The following is a 21850-nucleotide window of genomic DNA, read 5'->3' as shown; positions in this document are numbered from 1 at the left end:
TTAGCAATGAATAGGTTTTTAAAACATTATTAATGTTCTAAATGCATACGGGTGATGTTTTATAATTAATAAGAGATCTGGAGTCAAAGATTGGAGAATAAAATTAGAAACTGAAAGAATACATGTTATGTGAAAGAGTTGCAAACAGATTGGAGTTCAGTTTTCATAACATGAACATTTTTTATATTTGCGTGTATATTTGCGTGTATGTATGTATGTGAATGTGTGTGTGTATGAGAGGATGATTTTGGAATAATACTAGATAAATATATTTCAAAAACATTATGTTGTTATTTAAAAAGAAAATCTGCACTGGGATGTTTAACAGCCATGTTTGCAAGGGAACACATGTATACTTTATTTTTCCTCTCAAAATTTGATCTATATTGCTCAAAATTTGATCTATATTGCTGCAATTTAGGAGCAGGGTGGAGTGATGTAGAGAGAGTTTAGAAAAGAAACACTTGGGAAAGGGTTGGGCTACAAGTTCTATGACCAAGTAAAGGAGATGGCCCGTTTTGCTTGGAAGAGAGACATGACTTGGAGGTCTTCAGGAATTTAAAGAATAATATGAGGTGGGAAAGATGACCAGCTGTTCTCCATAACTAATGAATATGTAATTTGAGGAAATAAACTCAAACTGAACTGGAAGGGATTCAGATCGACTGTTAGAACAATTTCTCAATCGTGAAGGCTCCTGCCTAATTAGAATGACTGGTTTGTTTTCCTAGAAGTCTGTATGACCACATAGATTCAAATACTTTTTCAATATGGGCAAAAATGGAAAGGACTGAACAAGATAATGTCTTAAGGCATTTTCCAACCTTTACATTTTGGTTCTGTGATTATAATTTTTCTTTTTTAAAGAAAGAGAAAAGAAATAAGTAATACACAAGTTCTGGTCAGGTGGGTTAGATTTCCCTCTAGTGGTGCAGACAGGAATTTAGTATGGCTGTGTTTTCATAAATCTCACTTGGAGTGGAATTATAATATACTTGGAAAGAAGTAAAGATGTCTATATTTTCTATCTTTTCCCTCACCTGGGTGACTTACTTCCTGACTGGGGTGTGGGGGATTAGCAGAGTTAACAGTTCTTTTTCTCCCTTAGAGATTGAAGTTTGGACTCACACTCTGCCATTACTATACATTGTTTTCCCTGGAGCTGAGAACACTCCAGGGATGGGCAGTCATCCGATAGCATGTGAAAAACTCCCCTGTTGAGAATTTGGCAAATGTCTCCTGGGACCTAGTGTCTATCGCAGACCAAGGCTGTTTAGAGTTTTGATTGACAATAAGCCTTTTTCTCTGCTGACCATTGTGATAAGTTCTCCTGTCAAGGTATTGCATGTGTGATAGCTTTGTCCACCCACGCTATGCTCAGTCTAGGACCTGTGGGAAAGTATGGACTGCCATTGTAAACCACTCTTGGCCATCCCACAGACAGAACCCATCTCAAATCTCCCTTTAAATTACAGTATATACAAAAGAAACTCCTATTCCAAATCCTGTAAAAACATCTTGGCATTGCTCACTTTTCCCCAAGAACCTCATGACCTCAAGAACAGAGCTAAAAGTTGTGCCTTGATCCTGGTTTTGGGTCAAGTTTGGATATTATTTAGAAACCTTAAACTCTGAAAAAATTATATTTCCCCCCTGCTTTCCCATATGTAATTTTTAAAAATTAGCTTTAAAAATAAATATAAGGAAATCTAACAAAATTGTGATTTTTTTTCTTTATGACACTATTCTAATTTACTAAAGTAGTAAATATCAACTTCTTACCCCCCCAATTTTTTTTTTTTAATTTTAGTGCCTCTGTTTTATCATGTCTGAAGCACATGCTTAACCAGCTATTGGTTAACTCAGGGTTGTTTATGACCACAAATCACTGAGTCTTACTGGATCTTGTTTACTCAGCCTGAAAAAGGGAGCATGAATGAATTTTCACTGGTCACACAAGTACAGAGGGTCACTGGTCATCACTCCTTTTGCCAGATGAATGAGTTTGACAAGCTGTGCCTGGCACAATCTGGCTTTCCCAGCTTCCTCTTTGTTCCAGCCCAGATGCACAGCACAGCCACATTTCCATGCCTTTCAGCAGAAAGCTACCCAAGTCCCATGGGTTGATGGCAATTCAGGCTTTCTTTGAAGTGGTGCTTTTCTTTGGTGTATAGTAAATTATTTGCTTTGCTTGTATATAAGACTATATCTTAGTGAACCTGGAGATTGGCTGTGGCCTTCAAAAGAAAACTCTGTACTAATATGTGCAATCAGCCAGCATCTGGAGGAGACTTTGCCTGGGCTTCCCACCACAGTCATGCTTCATTTGCATGGGAAATACAGGATCTGGGCTGTCAAGGGGAGGATGTGGCTGCTTTAGCTCTCCTGTCTACTCTTGGCTGATTTTAAATTTGATGTCCTAATCCCAGAATGAGAACTTCTGTTCAAGATGCAGGTGAGGGGAGTTTTACCCATCCCTTGTTTTTACCTCCCAGGAATGCTGGGAGGCCTAACAAACTCCAGGGAGCAGGATTTCAATGCCAGAATGTTTAGGCCTTGGGCGAGAGGAAAAGCAATTAAAGGTTTATGAAATACTGGTGTTTATGTTTCTTTTTTTTTAGCATTTTTGTTGGTACAAATCATCATATAAGGCATTTTTTAGTAGGCCAGGTCTGTGTACTACATACTTCATGATATGGGATAGAAGGTAGATGAGGCTGGGAGAGGGACTTAAAATGCAGGTTGTATTATTAGTCAGGTGTGGGGAGGCTGGCTGCTCAGAAGATGACCGCCATTGAAGGAGTAGTAGTTACTCAACGTTCCCAAGATGAGGGGGCATAACATACTGCACAGGAAGCACCGGGTCAGTCAGGTAGCAGAAGGGGCAAGGGGAAAACATGGGCAAAGGCCTTTACTGGGTTTTCTTTGGGAAAGGCAACACAAAGCAGGTTAAGCAAGTTTAGGACTGGCTAGTTAGAATGATTTCAGTGGTCTCTGGGACACAGGTACTGTCCCTAACTGCCAGGTACTAGGTCTTGGGGTGGTTAGGGAAGGGAAGTAGTTGCCTAGAGGTAAGGGTCTGGTGAGAATCTGATCAAGGAGGTGCTTCGTTTACATATGAAAGGTACGCTCCAGGGTAGGTTGTTTGCCCTTCTCTAAGAATTAACTAACCCTGGGAGGGAAAATTCCTCTCAGTGTCAACAAGGTTCCAAGATGTTAAAGCCTCAGAATAAAAAAGCATGCTTAATACAAACAGGAAAAGATATAACCACTGTCATTTTTCCAGGTAACTAGACTGGTTAGGGGCATCCCAATAAGATTTTGCTTTTTCACATACCATCAAGGTCGATGGCCTCCAGTCCAAAACGGGGCTTTGAATTAGATATCTTTGGTTTTGAGCCCTAGTTTGTTCATCTTCCAGTTTTGTGATCTTGGGCAACTTAATTTCTCTAAACTTCAGTTACTCCCTCAGTCAAATGAGCATAAAAAGACTTTCTGTTTTATAGGATTGTTGTATGATTTAATCAGATGATACATATATGTAAAGAGTTATTATGCACAAAGCCCGGACATGAATAAATGCTTAGTAAATAAATGTTAGTTGTCAATAATATTATTGCTCCTGTCATTACTTTTATTAACAATGAAGTGGACTAGTTTTCTGATCCCATGAGGATAAACTATTCTGACTGCTTAGCAACTTGTTTTATAAAGGAATTGATTTGTCTTTTTTTCTCCCATCACCATCTCAGAGAGCCAACTACATCCACATGAGATGTCCCAAGAAAACTAACATCTTCTAAAAACCTAGGTCTTATATGAGGTCTGCCAGGGCCCTTGTGACATGGCATTTTACCACGCTATGTTGAGAGGTTCAAATATGAAGTCAAGATTCTCTACCTGTCTCTCCATTCCCCCCTCCTTCAAATGATCCTGTTTTATCCAAATAAAGAGCCATTGGTTGGCTGTTCCAAGCTCATTTTTCTCCAGTGAGAAAGAGTTTGAACACTAGAGTGGTGTGGAATGAAAGGCAAGTTCATCCAAGAAGGGATTCCTGGGGTCTCTGTCTAGCCAAGGAGGCATGTGGCTGTTGGCTTCAAGGTATTAAATGGAAAAATTGGTCCCTCAGAGTAGGATCCAACAAGTTTTTTCTGTAAAGATACAGATAGTAAATAGTTTAGGCTTTGCTAGCTGTATCAGTTTGCTAGGGCTGATGTACCAAAGTGCCATAGACTGTACTGGTCAGTGACCTGTTAGGAATGGGGCCCACCCAGCAGGAGGTAAGCGGCAGGCAAGCAAGCTCCATCTGCTATCAGATCAGGGGCAACATTAGATTCTCAAAGAAGCGTGAACCCTATTGTGAACATGGTGAACTATGCACGTGAGGGATCTAGGTTGTGCACCTTTTATGAGAATCTAATGCCTGATGATCCCTGCCCCATCTGTGGAAAAATTGCCTTCCACGAAACCAGTCCCTGATGCCAAAAAGGCTGGGGACCACTGCCATAGATTGGATGACTTGAAAAAGAGCTTGTTTCTCATTCCACCATGTTGATTCCTTTTGAGGGCCATAAGAGAGGAAACTGTTCCAGGCCTTTTTTTGAGTGTGTGTGTGTGGGGGGGAGATGACTGTTGTCTTCCCCTATCTCTTTGTGTCATCTTTCCTTTATGTGTGTCTCTGTGTCCAAATTTCTCGTTTTCATAAGGACATCAGTCATATTGGATTGGATATCACCCTAATAACTTCATTTTAACTGGACTACCTCTGTAAAGGCCCTATCCTCAAATAAGTTCACATTCTGAGGTACTGGCAGTTAGGACTTCAACATACAAATTTGGGGAAAACAAATTCAACAAAAAATATTAGTCATTGATCTGTATTACAACTTCTCAGTTGTCATTGTAAAACAAAATCAGTCAGAGATTATAAATAAATGAGTTATATGAGGGAGGGACGCCCCCCAAAATGAAATGTGTTTATTAAAAAATGTGTATTTATTTTTACATGTTTAAACTTCAGTCACCTGCCAAATACTCTTTGTTTGATGCAATTGAGACACTTTTGCCACTGCTCAAAACAGTTTTTAAACTCATCAGTTTTGATGGTTTTTAGTACTTCAGCCGTTTTTTGTTTCACCTCTTCCACACTGGCAAAATGTTTCCCTTTGAGGATGGTTTTCACCCAGGGAAACAAAAAAAAAAGTAGCTGGAAATGAGATCAGATGAATAGGGAGGGTGGGGCATGGGAGTCATGCTGTTTTTGTTCAAAAACTGCTGAACACTCAGCGCGGTGTGGGCAGATGTGCTCATAAATCACCCATCATGAAATGGGCAGACGCGTTGAAAGAATCTACAAAAAAAATTCACTGAAGCTGAAGGCAGCCTCTCACAACAATGCTAGCTGGTATACTGATGCCAATGGTTTCCTAGAACACTTACCTACCTGGAGAAGCCTGTACTACAAGGGGCCTATCTTCCAAAAACTAATTCTGGGTTTTTTTGGGGTCCCCCTTGTATCCCGATAATATATTTATGGGCACTGAAATTTAAATTTTATGTAATTTTAACATGTCACAAAATCATCTGATTTTTTTTCCCAATCATTTAACAACATTAAAACTGTTCTTAGCTCATGCACTATACCAAAACCTGGCGGTGTCCTGGGGGCCAAGGACTGTAATTCATTGACCCTTGCCTTACAGGTTTCTAAATGTGACATACTATGTACAATTTCCAATTATCAATGAAGCATGCATTAACATGCCAAACAATACATTTTATACAAGGCAAAATTACATTTGTTTTAATGTGTGTGTGTGTGTGTGTGTGTGTGTGTGTGTGTGTATACATATATATATATATATATATATATATATATATGAATTTTAAAGTTTTAGGAAAATAAATATATCAAATCTCTCTAGATATTTTAACGCTGGGCTTTTGTGATTGAACTTCACAGTTTTTGATTGCAACCAAACATGAAAGGAAATGTCTTAGAGCATATTTGTAGTCATGAAATTAGGTTTCTTTTTCAGGTTTTTGGTTTGTTGTCAGAAGGGTTCTTCTTTTCCTGTTTAAGACAGTTTCCTATAAATAATTTTCAGATGAGCAGCTCTGTAAGGTTGAAAGAAGAAATGGGGAAAATGTTAAGAGATGAAGAGGATGAAAAAAGAAAAATATGAATGTGAGCCCTGGTGAATACTTACAACATAAGGGAAGCAAACACGTGCCATTTCAGCAGAAGCCCCAAGCCAGGGGGTGCTGTGACACTGTACTCTGGTGTGAATGGGGCTTCTTGGAGTTGGTAACAAGGCACTGCTGCATTTCAGTCTCATTAACAGTGATCCTCAAACCCACTCTCCAGTAGAGCACCCCCCCATCCCCTAGGGAATAGAAAATCTGTTGCCTTTTGTTCTTTCTTTGTTTGCTTTTAATTATATCCTAGGGAATTACAGTCAGGATGATCAGTATGGTATTCAAAAAAAGCTAAGACACCTTGATAATATACTAAGATTGCCCAGTTGTACATTTTACACTGTCTTTGACTATAAGTATTTCTATATTGGCGAATCAAGTCGCTGACTCAGACTCATATTATCATGGTGTATTTCATATTATTATTGTTCAGAATTTGTAGCCATTATGAATTCACTTTCCCTTTAATGGATAAGATTTGATAAAAAGTTAAGAAGAAGGTATATTTTATACTGTTTCTAACAGCACTTTATACTCGTGCTACTCCAAGGGTAGTTCTTGGACCAGCAGCATCAGCATCACCCAGGTGCTACTGAGAAATGCAGAATCTAGCAGAGAGTGGTGGCTCACGCCTGTAATCCCAGCACTTTGGGAGGCTGAAGTGGGAGGATTGCTTGAATTTGAGACTGGCCTGGGCAACACGGTGAGAACTTGTCTCTACAAAAAATGGAAAAATTAGCCAGCTATAGTGGTGTGCATCTGTATTCCCAGCTACTTGGGAGGATCACTTGAGCTCGGGACTTCAAGGATGTGGTAAACTATGATTGTACCACTGGGCAACACAGGGTGAAAACTTGTCTCAAAAGAAAGAAAAAGAGAAAAAAAACAATGCAAAATCTCAGGTCCCAACCCAGATTTACTGAATCAGAATCTGCGTTTTATCAGGCTCCCCAGGTGATTCAGGTGCATATTACCATTTGAGAAGTCCTGATACTGGGCATGGTGACACGTGTCTATAGTCCCAGCTACTCAGGAGGCTGAGGTGGAAGAATCCCTTGAGCTCAGGAGTTTAAGAACAGCTTGAACATAACGAGACTCTGTCTCTAAAAATAAACCTAAAAAAAGTTTGAGAAGTCCTGCCATAGATGACCCTTGGAATCCTTATTTATTTCTATCTCTGCTTGGCAAGATTGGCTTTCTCTCCAGACCAGATAAAACCCTGGATGCCAACCCAAGTAGGATGCATTTATAAGGTGTAACCAACTGGCCTATGCTATTTCCTCCACGTTTTGGAAAATTACAAAACTTCCAGAAAATAACACAGGCAAATGTGCCAAGATCCTTGAAGACCTATTCCTTCTTTGCAAGTCAATTAATTTTTTTAAAAAAAATCAGTTTCACTTTACATTTCCATAGAAACTCCCCCTCAGTATCAGCTCAGCAGTGTCAAGACTGTTTTCTTCATGCAATTATACTAATTGAGCTGAGAGATTCAAACTAACCCATGGAGAAAGTAAAGAAAGCTCTAATTTGACTTTTCCAAGATATAAAGTCTTGCTAAAATTATGAGTAGACAGTCTAGCACAACTTTGATTACTAGGAAAAGGTCATTTATTGAAAACACTTAAATAGGCAGATGACAGCTGAACCTTAAAGACAAAGATCATAAAAGAACATGTTCCTTTGTCAAAACTGCACTCAGAAAATGTGGAGGAACCATCCATAAGTTCCAGTAACAGTCTTGATGTTGCTGGGGGAAGAATCTATCTTCGTGGAGAGGGCTCATTTCCATCGTTTTGGTACTTGGCATTAATGACTCTCCTGCCGTACAGACTCTGCTGTAAGGCTCAGGTGGTCCATGGCAGAAGTTCCCTTCCAGTTTGCTTTTGCTACTCTTTTCTGCTCAATGTGGCAGTCCTTGCTAACTGCTTTAGAAACTGATACACCCTTAAGGAATGTGCTCCAAATGCTGTGACGTCTGTTCCTTCTGTTGTCAGCATTGTCTTATCTGGCTGCAATCTGATTGTATTCTCTCTGGTTGGACATACGGGGCCCCACTGCACACAAACAAAAAGGAAGGCAGGCAGTTCCTGGGCTGAATGTGTCACTGACGCAGAGAGATATTGCCTCTGATTTGAATGGCTTTGGGTATCTTTCACTCAAAGAGCTGATAATACTCTGCCGTTCTTAATCTCTTTTTATCTTATCTTTTGTCAAAAAAGATAATGTGAATTTCATTTTATGGGCAAATAAGCTGAAGTCAGAAGGGTTGTTGTCTATCGACCAAAGGTCAGCCTGATGGAACTAGAAAGCTGGTCTACTTACCTCCACCCCACTGTTTTAGAAAGCTAGATTCAAATAATAATTAATAGTAATCCTACTTCAAATGATAGATGATAGCATTCATACTATGTATCAGATGCTTGTCTGTATATGGGCCAGGTAGAATGCTACATGTTTTATGTATGCCATAGCTCATTCTTACCACAATCCAATGTTATAGGTACTCATGCTATCCATTTATGTTTCACTAATATGAAAACTTTGCCCCTGAGAATATGAACAACCTACTGTTAATATGTAGTTTAGCTGGTATTTGAACTTAGACTCTGGCCCCAGAGCCTATGGTCTTAACTAAAGTATTTACTGAGTGCCATCAGAAAATATAGGGATGCTCACCCACCTGCGGAAAAAAAAAATTGGAATAACCAGGATGCCCATCTTCAGTCTGGTATCTAATTAATGCACCCTAATCCATCCCTCAAAAGTGCTTCCAGCTGAAATCCTCAAACTCAACAATTCCAGACTAGAAGGAAGTCTGTTCTCTCTTTTAGACCTCTTACTCCCTTTTATGTCCTCAAATCCTTTCTCAAGAGCTAGCCTTCTCTCAGAGGCTGTACTTTTTGGAAGTTGAAGAATGACAGTGTGCTACTTATAACTAGTTGCATCAAGCAGCCTATGTGCATCAGTTGTGGGAATTGCAAAAGGACTGTTAACTCTTCCCCCAAAGAAGCACCCTGGGGTGGGCCTCGTCATGGATGGGTCTAAAAGGAGTCGGTGGGGTTGGGCCTCCACTCTCTGGCCACTGAAGTTCTCTACCTAGGCCTTGATAGTTCCTCAAGGTGGAAGGGGAGAAGAACTCATTCTTTCAAGCTCCACTTAACCAGGAGTTCTCTCTGCCTAAATGGCCTGGCATCTCAGCCTCTCTGCTTTGTGGCTTTCCTCACACAGCCGCTTTGTCAAGCTCTGGTATGTTCCTGGGAGGGATGAGTTAAGTGGAGACTGTTCATGGATTATGTATAGTTCTGTCATTCAATCTATGCTGAAAGTTTGTATCTCAGGAAATTGGGAAGGATCTCAATCCCTTTACTTCCCAAATGATTTCTGGGCTCCTTATGCAAATCTGCTACCTCTCCCCAGCAGTCTTTCAGTTCCTCACAGTAAGAAAATACTTATTTCAGAAAAAGAGAAAATTCAAATGAGAATGCCCTAGATTCCTGGATATGTAAAATTTATACTCATTGAAATCATTTCACTGTTTCTTAACTCCATTGTTGCTTGTTCAGTGGTAGCAAATTCAGATGCCCACCAAGACAGATAGTAAATCTTAGATTGGGGCTTGAAGAATATCCTTGAGAATTTCTTTTTGTGTGGGTAGACTATTCTCTCAGTTTTTGTTTATCTGAAAATACTTTTATTTTGCTCTCATTTTAGCAGGAGAGTTTTACTAGATTAAGAATTCTAGGACGCCAGTTATTCAGTCCCCTAGTTTTCAGTGTTGCTGTTAAAAAATTAGTTGTCAATCAAACTATTGCTTCCTTGTCTTTGGTTTTCTGCAATTTGAGTCTGATGTGTTTAGATGTGAATTTATTTTTGTATATATTCTGCCTTGAACTAGTAGACTGATATCCTTCATTGGTTCTGGGAAATTCCCAGATATTATCTCTTCAAGTTTTGCCTATACCCACGTCTGTCCTCCCTCGTCTTCTGAGACTTCAATTAAATTATGTTAGAGCTTCTCACTGTATCCTTCATGTCTCTAACCCTCTATTCTATATTTTTCACTTTTTAATCTCTTCAGATGTATCATTTCTTCTGAAGTATTTTAAGCTCACTAATATTCTTCTGTTGTTATTTTTATAAATTTTTAATTTTAAAGATGGGGTACAATTCAAGGTTAGGTATACAAATGTTCATTATACAGGTACCCTTGTTGATGAGGTGTGCCCCTCCCTCTCCTGGCAGTTCTCCTCAACTGCCAATCCCAACCCCCATCCCCTGGCCATTTCCCACTACTGCCAATCCCTTTCTTATAGTATTATGATAGTTGTTCAAGGTCCACTTATGAGTGAGAACATATGGTACTCTCTTCTTTGTTTCTGTGATAGATCACTGAGTATGATAGACTCTAAATCCATCCAAGTTGCTGTGAAGTCCATATATTTGTCCTTCTTTATGGCTGCATAATATTCCATTGTGTGTATGTACCACATTTTAAAAATTCAGTCCAGCTTCAATGGGCCCCATGACTGGTTCCATGTTTTTGCTATTGTGAATAGAGCTGCAACAAACATGCGTGTGCAAGTTTCTTTTTTGTAGAATGATTTGAGTTCCTTTGGGTATAATCCCAATAGAAGGATTGCTGGGTCATATGGAAGGTCAATTTCTAGTTCTTTCAGAAATCACCACACTGTCTTCCAAAGAGGTAGCACTAGTTTGCATTCCCACCAGCAGTGTAGAAGCGTTCCTTTTTTCCACATCCTTGCCAGCATCTGTTGATTGTTTTATTAATGATGGCCATTCTTACTGGGGTTAGGTGTTATCTTAATGTGGTTTTGATTTGCATTTCTCTGATGATTAGTGAGGCTGAGCACTTTTTCATGTGTCTGTTGGCTGCCCATATATCTTCTTTTGAGAAGTGTCTATTCATGTCTCTTGCCCACTTTTTAAAGAACATAGAAAATTTAAACAGCATAGTTAACATACTGACTTGATGAACATATATAGCTACTATACCAAACAACATCAACATACAAATTATTTTTATGCCATAGAGAACATATAAAAGTTAACTATAAACTGAGGAATGAAATAATACAGAGTGCCAAAACAAGGGCAACCAAGTTAGAAAATGGGCATTAAAAAGTATTTAATCAAATGCAACATCTATTCATGATAAAAATTCTACAAATAGGAATCAAAAGGAAGTCCTTTAATCTCATTAAAAGTATTGTTAAAGAAAAATCTAGGATGCAGGCTATATGTGCCTGACTGCATTTTTTGCTAACAAGGGAGGCCAACTTAATGGGTTCGTTTAGAAATCAAATAGCTTGTATCTTCAGAAGTACAGGCATCATCTTTACATATAATTTGAGTATGTTAAATTGTAGGCACTTCCCTGTGAGTATTATATTTCACAATTCTTAAAAAGTTAGTTTTTAGAATAGCGTACCTGGAACAGAGAAACATTTGGTATTAGGCAAATACTTTTTATACTTTCAGAAAGTGAAAACTTTTCCCTCGATGTAAGAGTAGCACAGGATAGTGAGCTATAGCCCAGCTTTTGCAGTTACAATCACAGTACTGCCTGGGTTCAGAGCTCAGCTTTGCACTTGTTCACCATGTGACTTTAAGGAAATTATGTGATGCCTCTAAGCCCCAGTGTCTACATCTGTAGGGTGGGATGAATACCCCCTACCTTACAGATGATTATAAAGATTAACCCAATTCGTGAATTTGGCATGGTGCTTGGCACATAGTGGGTACTCAGTGTTAGCTATTAAAAATTACTAAAGAAGAGTCAAAATTTTAGAATCCAAGGCACAAACTATAGATGGGGGCAAAGGAAGACATTTCCTTTTCCCAAGTCTTTTGCAAACCAATAAATCAAATCTCTGTCTTGCTATAGAGCCGATTGTATTGCCCATTAGCTAAACTCTGCCAGGAAACATAATGTTTTCTGGCTTCCAGTTCTGCTTAGGCAAAAGTAGGATGTATCTGATGTTCATATGTACATGCTACATATAGACCAGGGTGAAGAGGTCTCCTGGCAGCCTTTGGTGACAGAGCCATGAATGCAGGGCTGAAGGTAGAGCTAAGGACCATGTGCTGTTTCCGAATGCTGGTGTCAGCTGTGGAATGCATGGAGAAAAAGGACCCCCTGCCATGTGATGATATGAAAAAGATCCCTTCTGTTCTCATTAACACTAACTTGCAAGGACAACTCTGAAATGTGGCTTAGTGGCCATTTAAAGGCAGACAGGGTAGGGCCTTCAGATCTGGATTCTAATTGCTGGTCCATAGGGGAAAAAGTCAGCCAAACAGATTCTATGTCTGGGAGTTGCCTTTGATGCCTGTAAATAATTAAGACAATGAAAACATCATTTGTTTGTTTGTTTGTTTGCTTTTGAAACAGGGTCTTACTCTGTTGCCTAGACTAGAGTGCAGTGGCAGGTTCCTGGGTCACTACTGCCTTGGCCTCCTAGACTCATGATTCTCCTGTCTCAACCTCCCAAGTAGTTGGGATTACACACATGTCATCATGTCCAGCCAAATTTTTTTATTTTTGTGTTTTGTAGAGATGGGGTCTTACTAGGTTGCCCAGGTTTTGCAATAGTTTTGGTGGCAAAAGGTGGGGTGGGGGGAAATAGAAAGAAGAGAAGAAAAGGGAAACTGTGACCAGGGAAGCAGGTATGCAATTTAAACTGTCAGCTCTCGAGGGTCGATTTGGAGTATGTGGCAGGTCTGCGAAAGGGCACGGAGATGCCACCTAATATCTTTCAACTGCCCACAGACTCCAACCAGCATGTTTACTGTCACCCCTTCTCCATCCTCACATGGTATGGGGCCAACTGGCACTCACACATTAATAAATATCAGTTTCATGATTCTTCTATCTTATTTTGGATTTGCAATCTAAATGCTACCCTTCACCTCCCAAAGTCCCAAATCAATTGCAAAAGTGGGGAGAGCGGTAGAGAAGAGGCCAAGCCTGCCTGGCCAATCTGGTTTCTGTTAGATGGGTCACGGCATTCCCAAGATGCTGACTTAGGTTTGCTTTGATGAGCCTCTTTGGGAGCATTTCATCTACTTCTGTCTTAGAATAGCTTTTTTCCTCCTCAGAAGAGAGCTTTTGCGAAGGCGTATTTCCTGATATTGACAAGACAGATTGATTTTTCTCAGTGTTGAGTTCTAAATTCAGATTTATCTATAGTCATCTTTCATATTGTCTATTTTGGCTAATTTTAGGTCCATTTGGGATCCAGAGAGATAGGTAGATTTATGACATGAAAAGGGGATTAAAGTTAGGACCTTGGTTGTATGTATTTTAATAAAGATTAATATGTCTTCAGTGTTTAGCATTTTCATTTCATTTTTATTAATAAAAATGTATTTGATTTCATTTTCTGTGACAATTTCTCTTCTACAAGCTTCCCAAATGAACTTAAAATAGCTAGTCATCTTCATTACCTAGAATCTGGGCTACTATATATAAGCAGCATCCAGCCTATAGGGTACTTTTGTGCAAGTTGGGGAAAAGTGCACTCCACAGGAAAGCACAGGGTAAGGAGGCTGGAGGATGGCATTTTTGTGACAGCTAAGACATCCTCCCTCTGGGAAGAGGCAGCCCCTTGCGGGCACGCCTGCCTGGTGAGAGGGGCTTGGGATGGATTCCCACTCCCACTCACACCATTGGTCAGGAGCCCTTAGGAAGTGGCCCTGTGGGTTACAGATCCTTGCACTTGTCTCTCTCTGTTACACTGTGTGCATGTTCAGGATTGAAAGCACAGTGTAATTAGAAACTGTCTCCAATGCTGATATGTGTTGGAAATGAAGCCAGAAGATGACTTCAAGTTTATAATCATAACAGGTATGAATTGTCCCATGACTTTTGAGATGTGAGAGATGTCATATGTCTGTATTGCATAAATCAAACAATCTCTGGCTCAGCTGTCCCTGTCTGAATTGGCAGGAAGCTCAGAGTGGTGATCTAGGGCTCCCTCCCCTTTTCCAGATTGTCTAAGACAGCCTAGATGCATAAGAGGCAAGAGCAGGGCTCATGCTATCTTGGGGAAGCACACAGATCTCTGTGGTCACCATTGTGGTGTGTTTCCTGCTGCTAGTGATGCCACTTCTGAATATTGGTCTCCACCACCTGTGTGCTATGCCACTCCAGGCATGGGCACAGGGTCTATTCCTTGGTGGTCCTTGCCACTGCCCATGGGCCTTCCTTTCTGTGCCTCCCTCCCTCCTCAGAGGCACTGCATCCAAGAAGACTGGGTTCCCATTTCCAGGACTCACATTCCTTTTCCTTTGACTGCATTCCTGGATTGGACAACTTTCTTTTTCTTTCAGCTCTGGAATTATAAATTCATCACCCCAGTCCCTTCTCCACATGAGCAATTAATTAGTGGCTCAACCGGCATCACCCAAGTGCCTATGAAGCCTTCCCAGACAGATAAAGAGGTTCCTGGCCTTAAGAAACACAAAGATCTGGACCTAGACTGAGGGGGAAGCAAGTAGGGAATGGATGGACAGTTTCCTCTCTCCTGTCGACTGTAGATGAACCTTCTGGATAAAGGGGGTGCAAAGCACAAGATGGTTTCTCAGTCGATCATCCCGCTGCCTTAATCATTCAATAACTTACCTTTGACATAATATTCCAAACCCACCAATCATTATTTTGAGCCTTTCCTATGGAGAAGACACATACTGTGAAGGAAGCAAACACTTAAGAAAAACGTTGCCTTCCAGTAGCTTACATTTTAGTTGCAGTGTGGTAGAGGAAGAGGAAAGCTCCCACACAAATTCCTCAAATTCTCTGCCAACTCTCCACCCCAGAGTTAGCAGAGAAGCAAGTGAGGGGTTCAGGAAATGGAGAGATGGGGGGAGGGGTATCTGAGAGAGTTCATGAAAGAGGCTAAGGGAGGGTAGTGGATTTTAAATTGTTCTAAACTGAAAGAGCAATGTATATAAAAGTCCAGGAGAGACAGTGGAGGTGGGCGGGCCTCAGGCTGAGAGATCACAGCCTAAAGGGAGGGAGGAACAGGCAGGGGATTGGGGAGGAGAGGTAGAAAGGAAGGGTGTATTTGTTTCCTGTGGCTGCTATAACAAATTGCAACAAACTAGATGGCTTAAAACAACATAAATGTATCCTCACAGCTCAGGAGGCCAGAAGTGTGACATCAAGGTGTCTGTAGCGCTATGCTTCCTCTGGAGGCCCTAGAAGAAAATCCTTTCCTTGGTTCTTCTAGCTTCTGGTGGATGCAGTTATTCCATGGCCTATGGCCACATCACTCCTGTCTCCACATGGCCTTGTTCTCTGTGTTTATGTTCTCCTGACTGGCTCTTAGGAGGATAATTGTGATTGCATTTGGGGCCTTCCAGGATAGTATCTTAATTGCAAAATCCTTAATTACATCTACAAAACCCCCTTTCACTCCCAAATAGCATTTATAGGTTCCAGAATCAGGACCTGATATCTTTGGGGAACCATTATTCGGCCTACCACAGAGAGTACAGCCCAGATAACAGGAGCCTGACAGCCATGCTGAGAGTGGCTGCCCACAGCCTAGAGGAAGCCATTCAAGACTTTTACATTAAAGGATGGTATGAACAAATCTCTTTCAAAAAGAAGCTCGCTCTGGTGAGACTGAGAAAACATTGCAGATTTCTGCCAGCTAGGGATGACAGGAGACTGAGATAGGAAAGAAGCAATAGGGATCAGAAGAAAAAAGGGTATGGGGGGCCATTGAGGGAATACCATTAGAGGGTTTGGCAACTGCTTGGATGTGCAGGAAGGAAAGAAAGACTCACCAAAGAGTACCTTGAGCCAGGAAGAGGAAGGTGGCACCCCAGATTGGCATGGTGAGGAAGTTAATTTTGGTTTACGAGACGTTTAGTTTTATAAGGAAAAAAGCTTTTTTCATTGGTAAAAAACTGGACATGGACGGCTCCTTAAAATGATCCAAGAAAAATATACTTCGGGTGTTTTGCTTATTAATGTGATTTTAGTTTAATTTGTTTTAAAATTAAAATATTGATTTATTTTAATATACAAAGAAATGAAAGTTAGCTCAAGAAATCCAAGAGTAGTGTTTGTCTATGGCCAAGTCTCAGAGACTGGAGCTGGAGTGTAGCTGCTAACTTAAGCCCTCCTAGCAGGAGTCAGTGGATCTTTCCTTTAGAGGTTATTGGGATTCATGCCATTCTTTTCTCTCTACCAACTCTTTTATTATTTCCCTCTGGTCTCTTTAATTCTTGCCCCAGATTTCTTCTGCTTTCTTATGATTTTTTGTCTTCTTTCTCAGAGGCTCTGCTTTCTTATAACCCTGGATTACCATGGAGTCTTGTCCCCTCATGGTTAATTAGTTATAAACTCATGGTTTAGTTTCCACCGATACCTGCCAGCTCTTTCATTGCTTATCATCCAAATCTCCAAGTGAAAGAATCTGATCAGCTAAGCCAAGTTTTTGCCTCCATGCTGTATTGTAGGTCCCTAGCAAACCTATGGACTTGCTGCCTAAAGGTCAGAGAGTCACTCCTGGTCCAATCAGCTGCATTCAGGGGATGGGATCTTGTGATGCAAACAAGGCAACTTAGCCTTTAGCTGGAGCAAAGCACAATAATCAGTGTGACTTAGAGCAGTGATCCTCAAAGCAGTGATCCTCAGAGTGGTCACCTGGACCAACAGTGTCCTGGGAACCTGTCAGAAATGACAATTCTTGGGCCCTACCTGAAAGCCCTTGAATCAGAAACTCAGGAGAAGCCTAGCAATCTGCATTTTAACAACCCTCCCCCCTCCCGGGTGATTCTGGTGTATATTTAAGTTTGAGAACCACTGCCTTAGTCTACTAAGCCAACAGCACACTGACTGAAAACAAATATTTGAACGAAATCTTGAGAAAAAGACTGGCATTCCACATTTAGTAGGCTTCAAACAAAATGGGAGTGTTGATGTTAGTTGATCCTAGGTACGAAGAGACAATGGCATTTGTTATAATTTTCTACTATGGATGCCAGAAGGTCAGTGCTTTCTGTTGTTGAATAATCTGCATTCTCTAGGTGTACCATCTGTCCTAAAAGATGAACTGTGGTAAACGCTGTCATCTCTACCTGTTCATTCTCCACCCTCCACCCTTTCTCAACCCCCTGTCCCCCACCCTGCTGTTTCCCTAACCCTACAAATGCACATTCCTCATAGAGACCAGCCTGGTGCTGGGTTCCCTCCACAAATTCTGACAAATCTTGCTTAATAAGTGACTGTGTTTCTGGTTAGGGTTTTGTTTTCCTCCAGAAAATATCAGTTAACTATTTACTTTGAGTCTTGTGACATTCAGATCATTTACACCTCTTCTGTCTATTGCCAGTCAGAGTAAGAAGTTCCTGTTTGTTAGGTGTTTGTTTGTTTGTTTGTTTTGTCTTGTTTTGTCTTTTAATGGATCTAATTTACATGAACACTGATTATAACAACAACGACATGAAGCAAGAGAGAAGATGGGAAAGAAAGTAAAAGGAAAAATACTCTCTGGTCTTTCCAGGGAGATGAACAAGTTAAAACCTAATATAGGGTGAGCACTTGGATGAGGTTAGCTGGGTGTAAAATTTGAGAGAAGGGGGTGCCAAAAACTCAGTTATCAACATAAATATTTTAATGCAATATTTTAAAAAATCAAAATCAAGGCAAGAAATATCCGTGATAAACGGGGCATAGTGGCCCATGCCTATAATCCCAGCTACCAGGGAGAGAGACTGAGGCAGGTGACTGCCGACTGCCTGAGCTCAGGAGTTCAAGACCAGCCTGGGAAAGACTCCATCTCATAAACAAACAAACAAACAAACATATAATTAGCCATGTACCTGTAGTCCTAGCTACTCTGCCTGAAGAGGGAGGATCCCTTGAGCCCAGGAGTTCAAGCTGCAGTGAGTTATAATTACACCACTGCACATCAGCCTGGACCACAGAGTGAGACCCAGCCTCAAAAAAAAAAAAAAAAAAGCACTATGATAAACAAATACAGACAGACATCAGTTCTCTCTGTAGCCTGTCCAAGTTATTGGACAAGCATCCACCAAATCCTGTAAGGTGCAGGAAGATGCTGGAACCACATTGTGAGTATCCTTGAATGGATACCTGGCCTACTTGATTTGAAGCAAGAAAAGTATTTGCTGTTTCTTGCTCTTTACTCTAGAACAACTATGTCAAGCACTGTAAGCACTGGAATTGCAAAAATGATGCTGTATTCCTAACATAATTGATTAAAGTCTGTATTGATTTCTTTTACTCATGGAGAGTCATTTCAGAGCTTCTAATACGTCCACATAACCCACATAACTGGGAACATGTCTACTCTTCACTGTCCACCTATTTTTGGTCAGTCCTATCCAATCTCTCATCTGATGTGGGACTTGTCTGGTCCAGGGTAAACAATCCCACAATTTTTCCCAACCCTGCCCTTTGGATCATTTTGTCTTCTCTCTGTCCTTGTCATTCACAGGACTTATATTTAGAATTGTATTATAGAAAGAGCAGTAGAGGAGGCAACCCTATGTTCTTACCACAGCTCAGCCACTAACCAGATGTGTGACTCTAAGTCAGTCATGTCTTCCCTCTGGGCTTTCATGTCCTCATCTATGACACGAAGACATCAAGCTACATCATCCCATGTTCCCCTCTGCTTTTCAGACTCCGGGCTTCCAGTTCTATAAGTATCTCAGAAATCTCACATTCACAGTTTGTAACCCCCTTTCTTGTTTCCCATTCCAAGGGCTTCTTCCAAGCACCTCAGGGAAATTAAGTTCCCCTGCCCCCCCATGAGGCATGGTTGATGATATGAGAGAAGTGTCTGAGATTTCTATAGATCAAAAGTGTGATTTCTAAAGAAAAACATGAGTAACAATCCAACACTGCTGACCCTACCACATGCCCAGGATGAATGTCCACAGAAGTCTCAATCTGACTCATCTTTTCATCAAACTTGCATATCATTCATTTATTTCACAAATATTTATTGAATCTCTCCTAAGCAGTAGGTACTTTCTTAGCCCTGATAGGTTTTATCCTCAAGTTGCATGGGTGTGTGGGAAGGGCCGGTGTAGTTGGGGAAGGGGAGAAGACTGGGAGATTTCTGAGTTTCCTTAACTCACAATGCTTTAGTTATAAAATTCTCTAGTGTTCTGGCAGTTGGGTTGTGCATTTTTCTATTTTGGACACATTTCTTTGGAAGCCGTTTAAGACTTTGGAGTTCATCTTTTCTCCCTATCCCCGGTCCTACCCATTCCTATCTCCTTTGATGGAAGAGGAAACAAAGGTCAGAGAGAAAAACAGATCTCCTGCCCATGGTGGTTCTGCCTGTAAGCCGCAAATTGGAATTTGAATCTAGATGCTTGTGATAGAGAGCTATCACTATGCCCTGTCCTTGTGACTGACTCGAGTTATTCACAGACTTTCTTTCTCCTTTTCCAGGCAGTGCTGAGCCCTCTCATAGCCATTGCACTGAAAATATCCCAGATTCATGAGAGAACAGGCCGGAGGGGACCCACTGTCATCACCTGAATGGAAGAAAGATCACTCGCCAGGGCCAAAGAGAGTGCTCAGCGGAAGATGCTTCACCGATGCCTTCTTGTTACCTGTTTGTGCCTCATGGCTTTGGAAAAAACAAAAAATATTTTGCTTTTGGAGGACAGGGGGGTGGGGAAAAGAGTCCATTTTGATTTGTTTTTTTCCAAATGCAACAGGGCCTTTAGTTTTCTGTTAAAGCTGCACTCTCATTTGATATCTATAGTTAATCACACAAAAGAACCTCCCCTTTTGACCCCTTTTGAGAAAGAATCCTTTGGCTAGGAAGCTGTTAATTACACTATCTGTGCACCATTGGTGCCACGTGAGAAAAAGTTCTGAAATAACTAAAGAGAGGGCAGGGCTAGAATTAAACTGATCCTAAGCCGCAGATGCAGAAGCAGCAGCAAAGAAAACACTCTCCTGCATGGAGGAGGTTACTTTTTGTCCTGGGACAGGTCTACAGTGGGGGATGGTTTTAGAACTCCTAGTAGCCCACCTCACTCCCGCCAACCACCTGATGGCCCAACCTTCCTCAACACCCTGTACTGCCTTCTCTCATACCCTCTGAAGCTTTCTACAAATCACAATGGCGCACTTCCAACAAAACATATCAAAGAGTGTTTTTCTCTCTTATTTTATAAGTAATATTATTTTAGCTGACTGCCTTCCTTCAAATGTAGACATTTAATTGTGCAGGTGGGAAGAAGTTTCTTGACAAGACTCTGCAAATGAATGCTTAAAATTTAGGGGGCCTTTCCTTGATTATGTTGTGTAGCGTGAAACATGGGTTATACAAGCTCCTTCTGAGAAGACAAAAATACCACCATGTCCACAGTCTCTGACTTTCCCAGTAAGGGCCTATTTTAATGCACTTGTTTGGACACGGCTCTGAATTCACTTGCAACGGTTGTAAAAGGAAAGAATGAAATGCTGTAAAAGTAGAAAATGAAGTAGAAGCTGGAAGAAAACATTGCTGGTGGTACAATTGCTGGTGGTACATTGCTGGTGGAGGGAAGGGTGGGGACCCCTGCTGGAAATTGGAGGGTCACAGCTGGCTTTCTTTGCTTGGGAAAAGGATATTGCAGCTCTAGCAGGCTCATCTGCACTCTGCCAGGACACGATGCGTGGGACCTGTTTGCATCTGTTTTGCTTCCTTGGGAACGGCACACTCACTTATGCTGCCATTTGCGGAGATGACCTGGTGCACTTTGACTGTTAAGCAATTCATTATTGCTGTAGTCAAGGTTAGTGTAAGCAAGGAAACATTCCCAGGAAGGTATTTGTTTCCATTTTCTGTCTGTGCTTCTGTCAGAAACTTGCTAGGACATTTAGTAGCCAATAAAAAAGAAATGCCTACTTTCAACCTTATCCAAGGATTGTGGGGTTTTTCTTATTTGTTTGTTTCTCCATTTAAGATACTCGGGTATAGTCACCTATACTGATAAATCTCCCTCTCAGAATACTTTCAAGGGTAATTTTTCTCTACTATGACTGGGAGAATTTATTAAATAAATGGAAGAGAAAAAGTGAATTACTCAAAACTGCCTTTGGGAGTCTGCAGAAACCAAAATGGCATCTAGTCTTCCATTGTAACTGTCTTTGTTTGAAAGTAATAGGAAGGTGGTTTTGAACTGAGATTCTAAAGAACCAGTTATAAAATTGATCACCAGCAGAATGAAATTCACCTTATAGCTTCAGTTCTCATCATCTCTTAATTGGAGCTCCATGACCACCATCCATCCATTCATTAATCATGGTTGTATTGGTCAGAACAATTAGATGCATTCTTAGGCATGTCCGCTCTAGATAAGAAGATATTATTATTTTTTCCCCTCAAGTTGTTGAACTTTTTAATTATCTCTAAATTTTAAGTTCAAATGCAAATTAGTCCTCACTTTAAAATTCTATTTCCTTGTTTCGATATTGAGTCGCTTGTCCTATAGCCCAAAATATATATATATATATATATATATATATATATATATATATTTTTTTTTTTTTTTTTTTTTTTTTTTTTAAACCCATTTATCCATCTATTCATTCGGCAAATATTGGCTGGGCAGAGTTCTGTTTTAGAAGCTGCAGGGAAAT

General features: G+C 40.6%; 1 protein-coding gene across 1 annotated transcript in view; it reads left to right on the top strand.

Annotated features, from left to right (window-relative positions):
* PGM5 (phosphoglucomutase 5) overlaps nucleotides 1-21127 on the top strand; it is a 168704-nt gene extending 147577 nt beyond the window's left edge. Inside the window, exon 11 of the mRNA XM_008066062.1 lies at nucleotides 19664-21127. Within this exon, the coding sequence (XP_008064253.1) occupies nucleotides 19664-19753 (90 nt within the window). The 3' untranslated portion in view covers nucleotides 19754-21127. The remainder of the gene's footprint in view (nucleotides 1-19663) is intronic.
* Nucleotides 21128-21850: the final 723 nt, after the last annotated feature.

The sequence above is a fragment of the Carlito syrichta genome, unplaced genomic scaffold, assembly GCF_000164805.1.
Source record: "Carlito syrichta isolate Samal-C Ts95f unplaced genomic scaffold, Tarsius_syrichta-2.0.1 Scaffold308839, whole genome shotgun sequence".
Classification (NCBI taxonomy): domain Eukaryota; kingdom Metazoa; phylum Chordata; class Mammalia; order Primates; family Tarsiidae; genus Carlito; species Carlito syrichta.
Note: the sequence above shows the minus strand (reverse complement) of the source record. Positions and strands in the feature narration are given on the sequence as shown.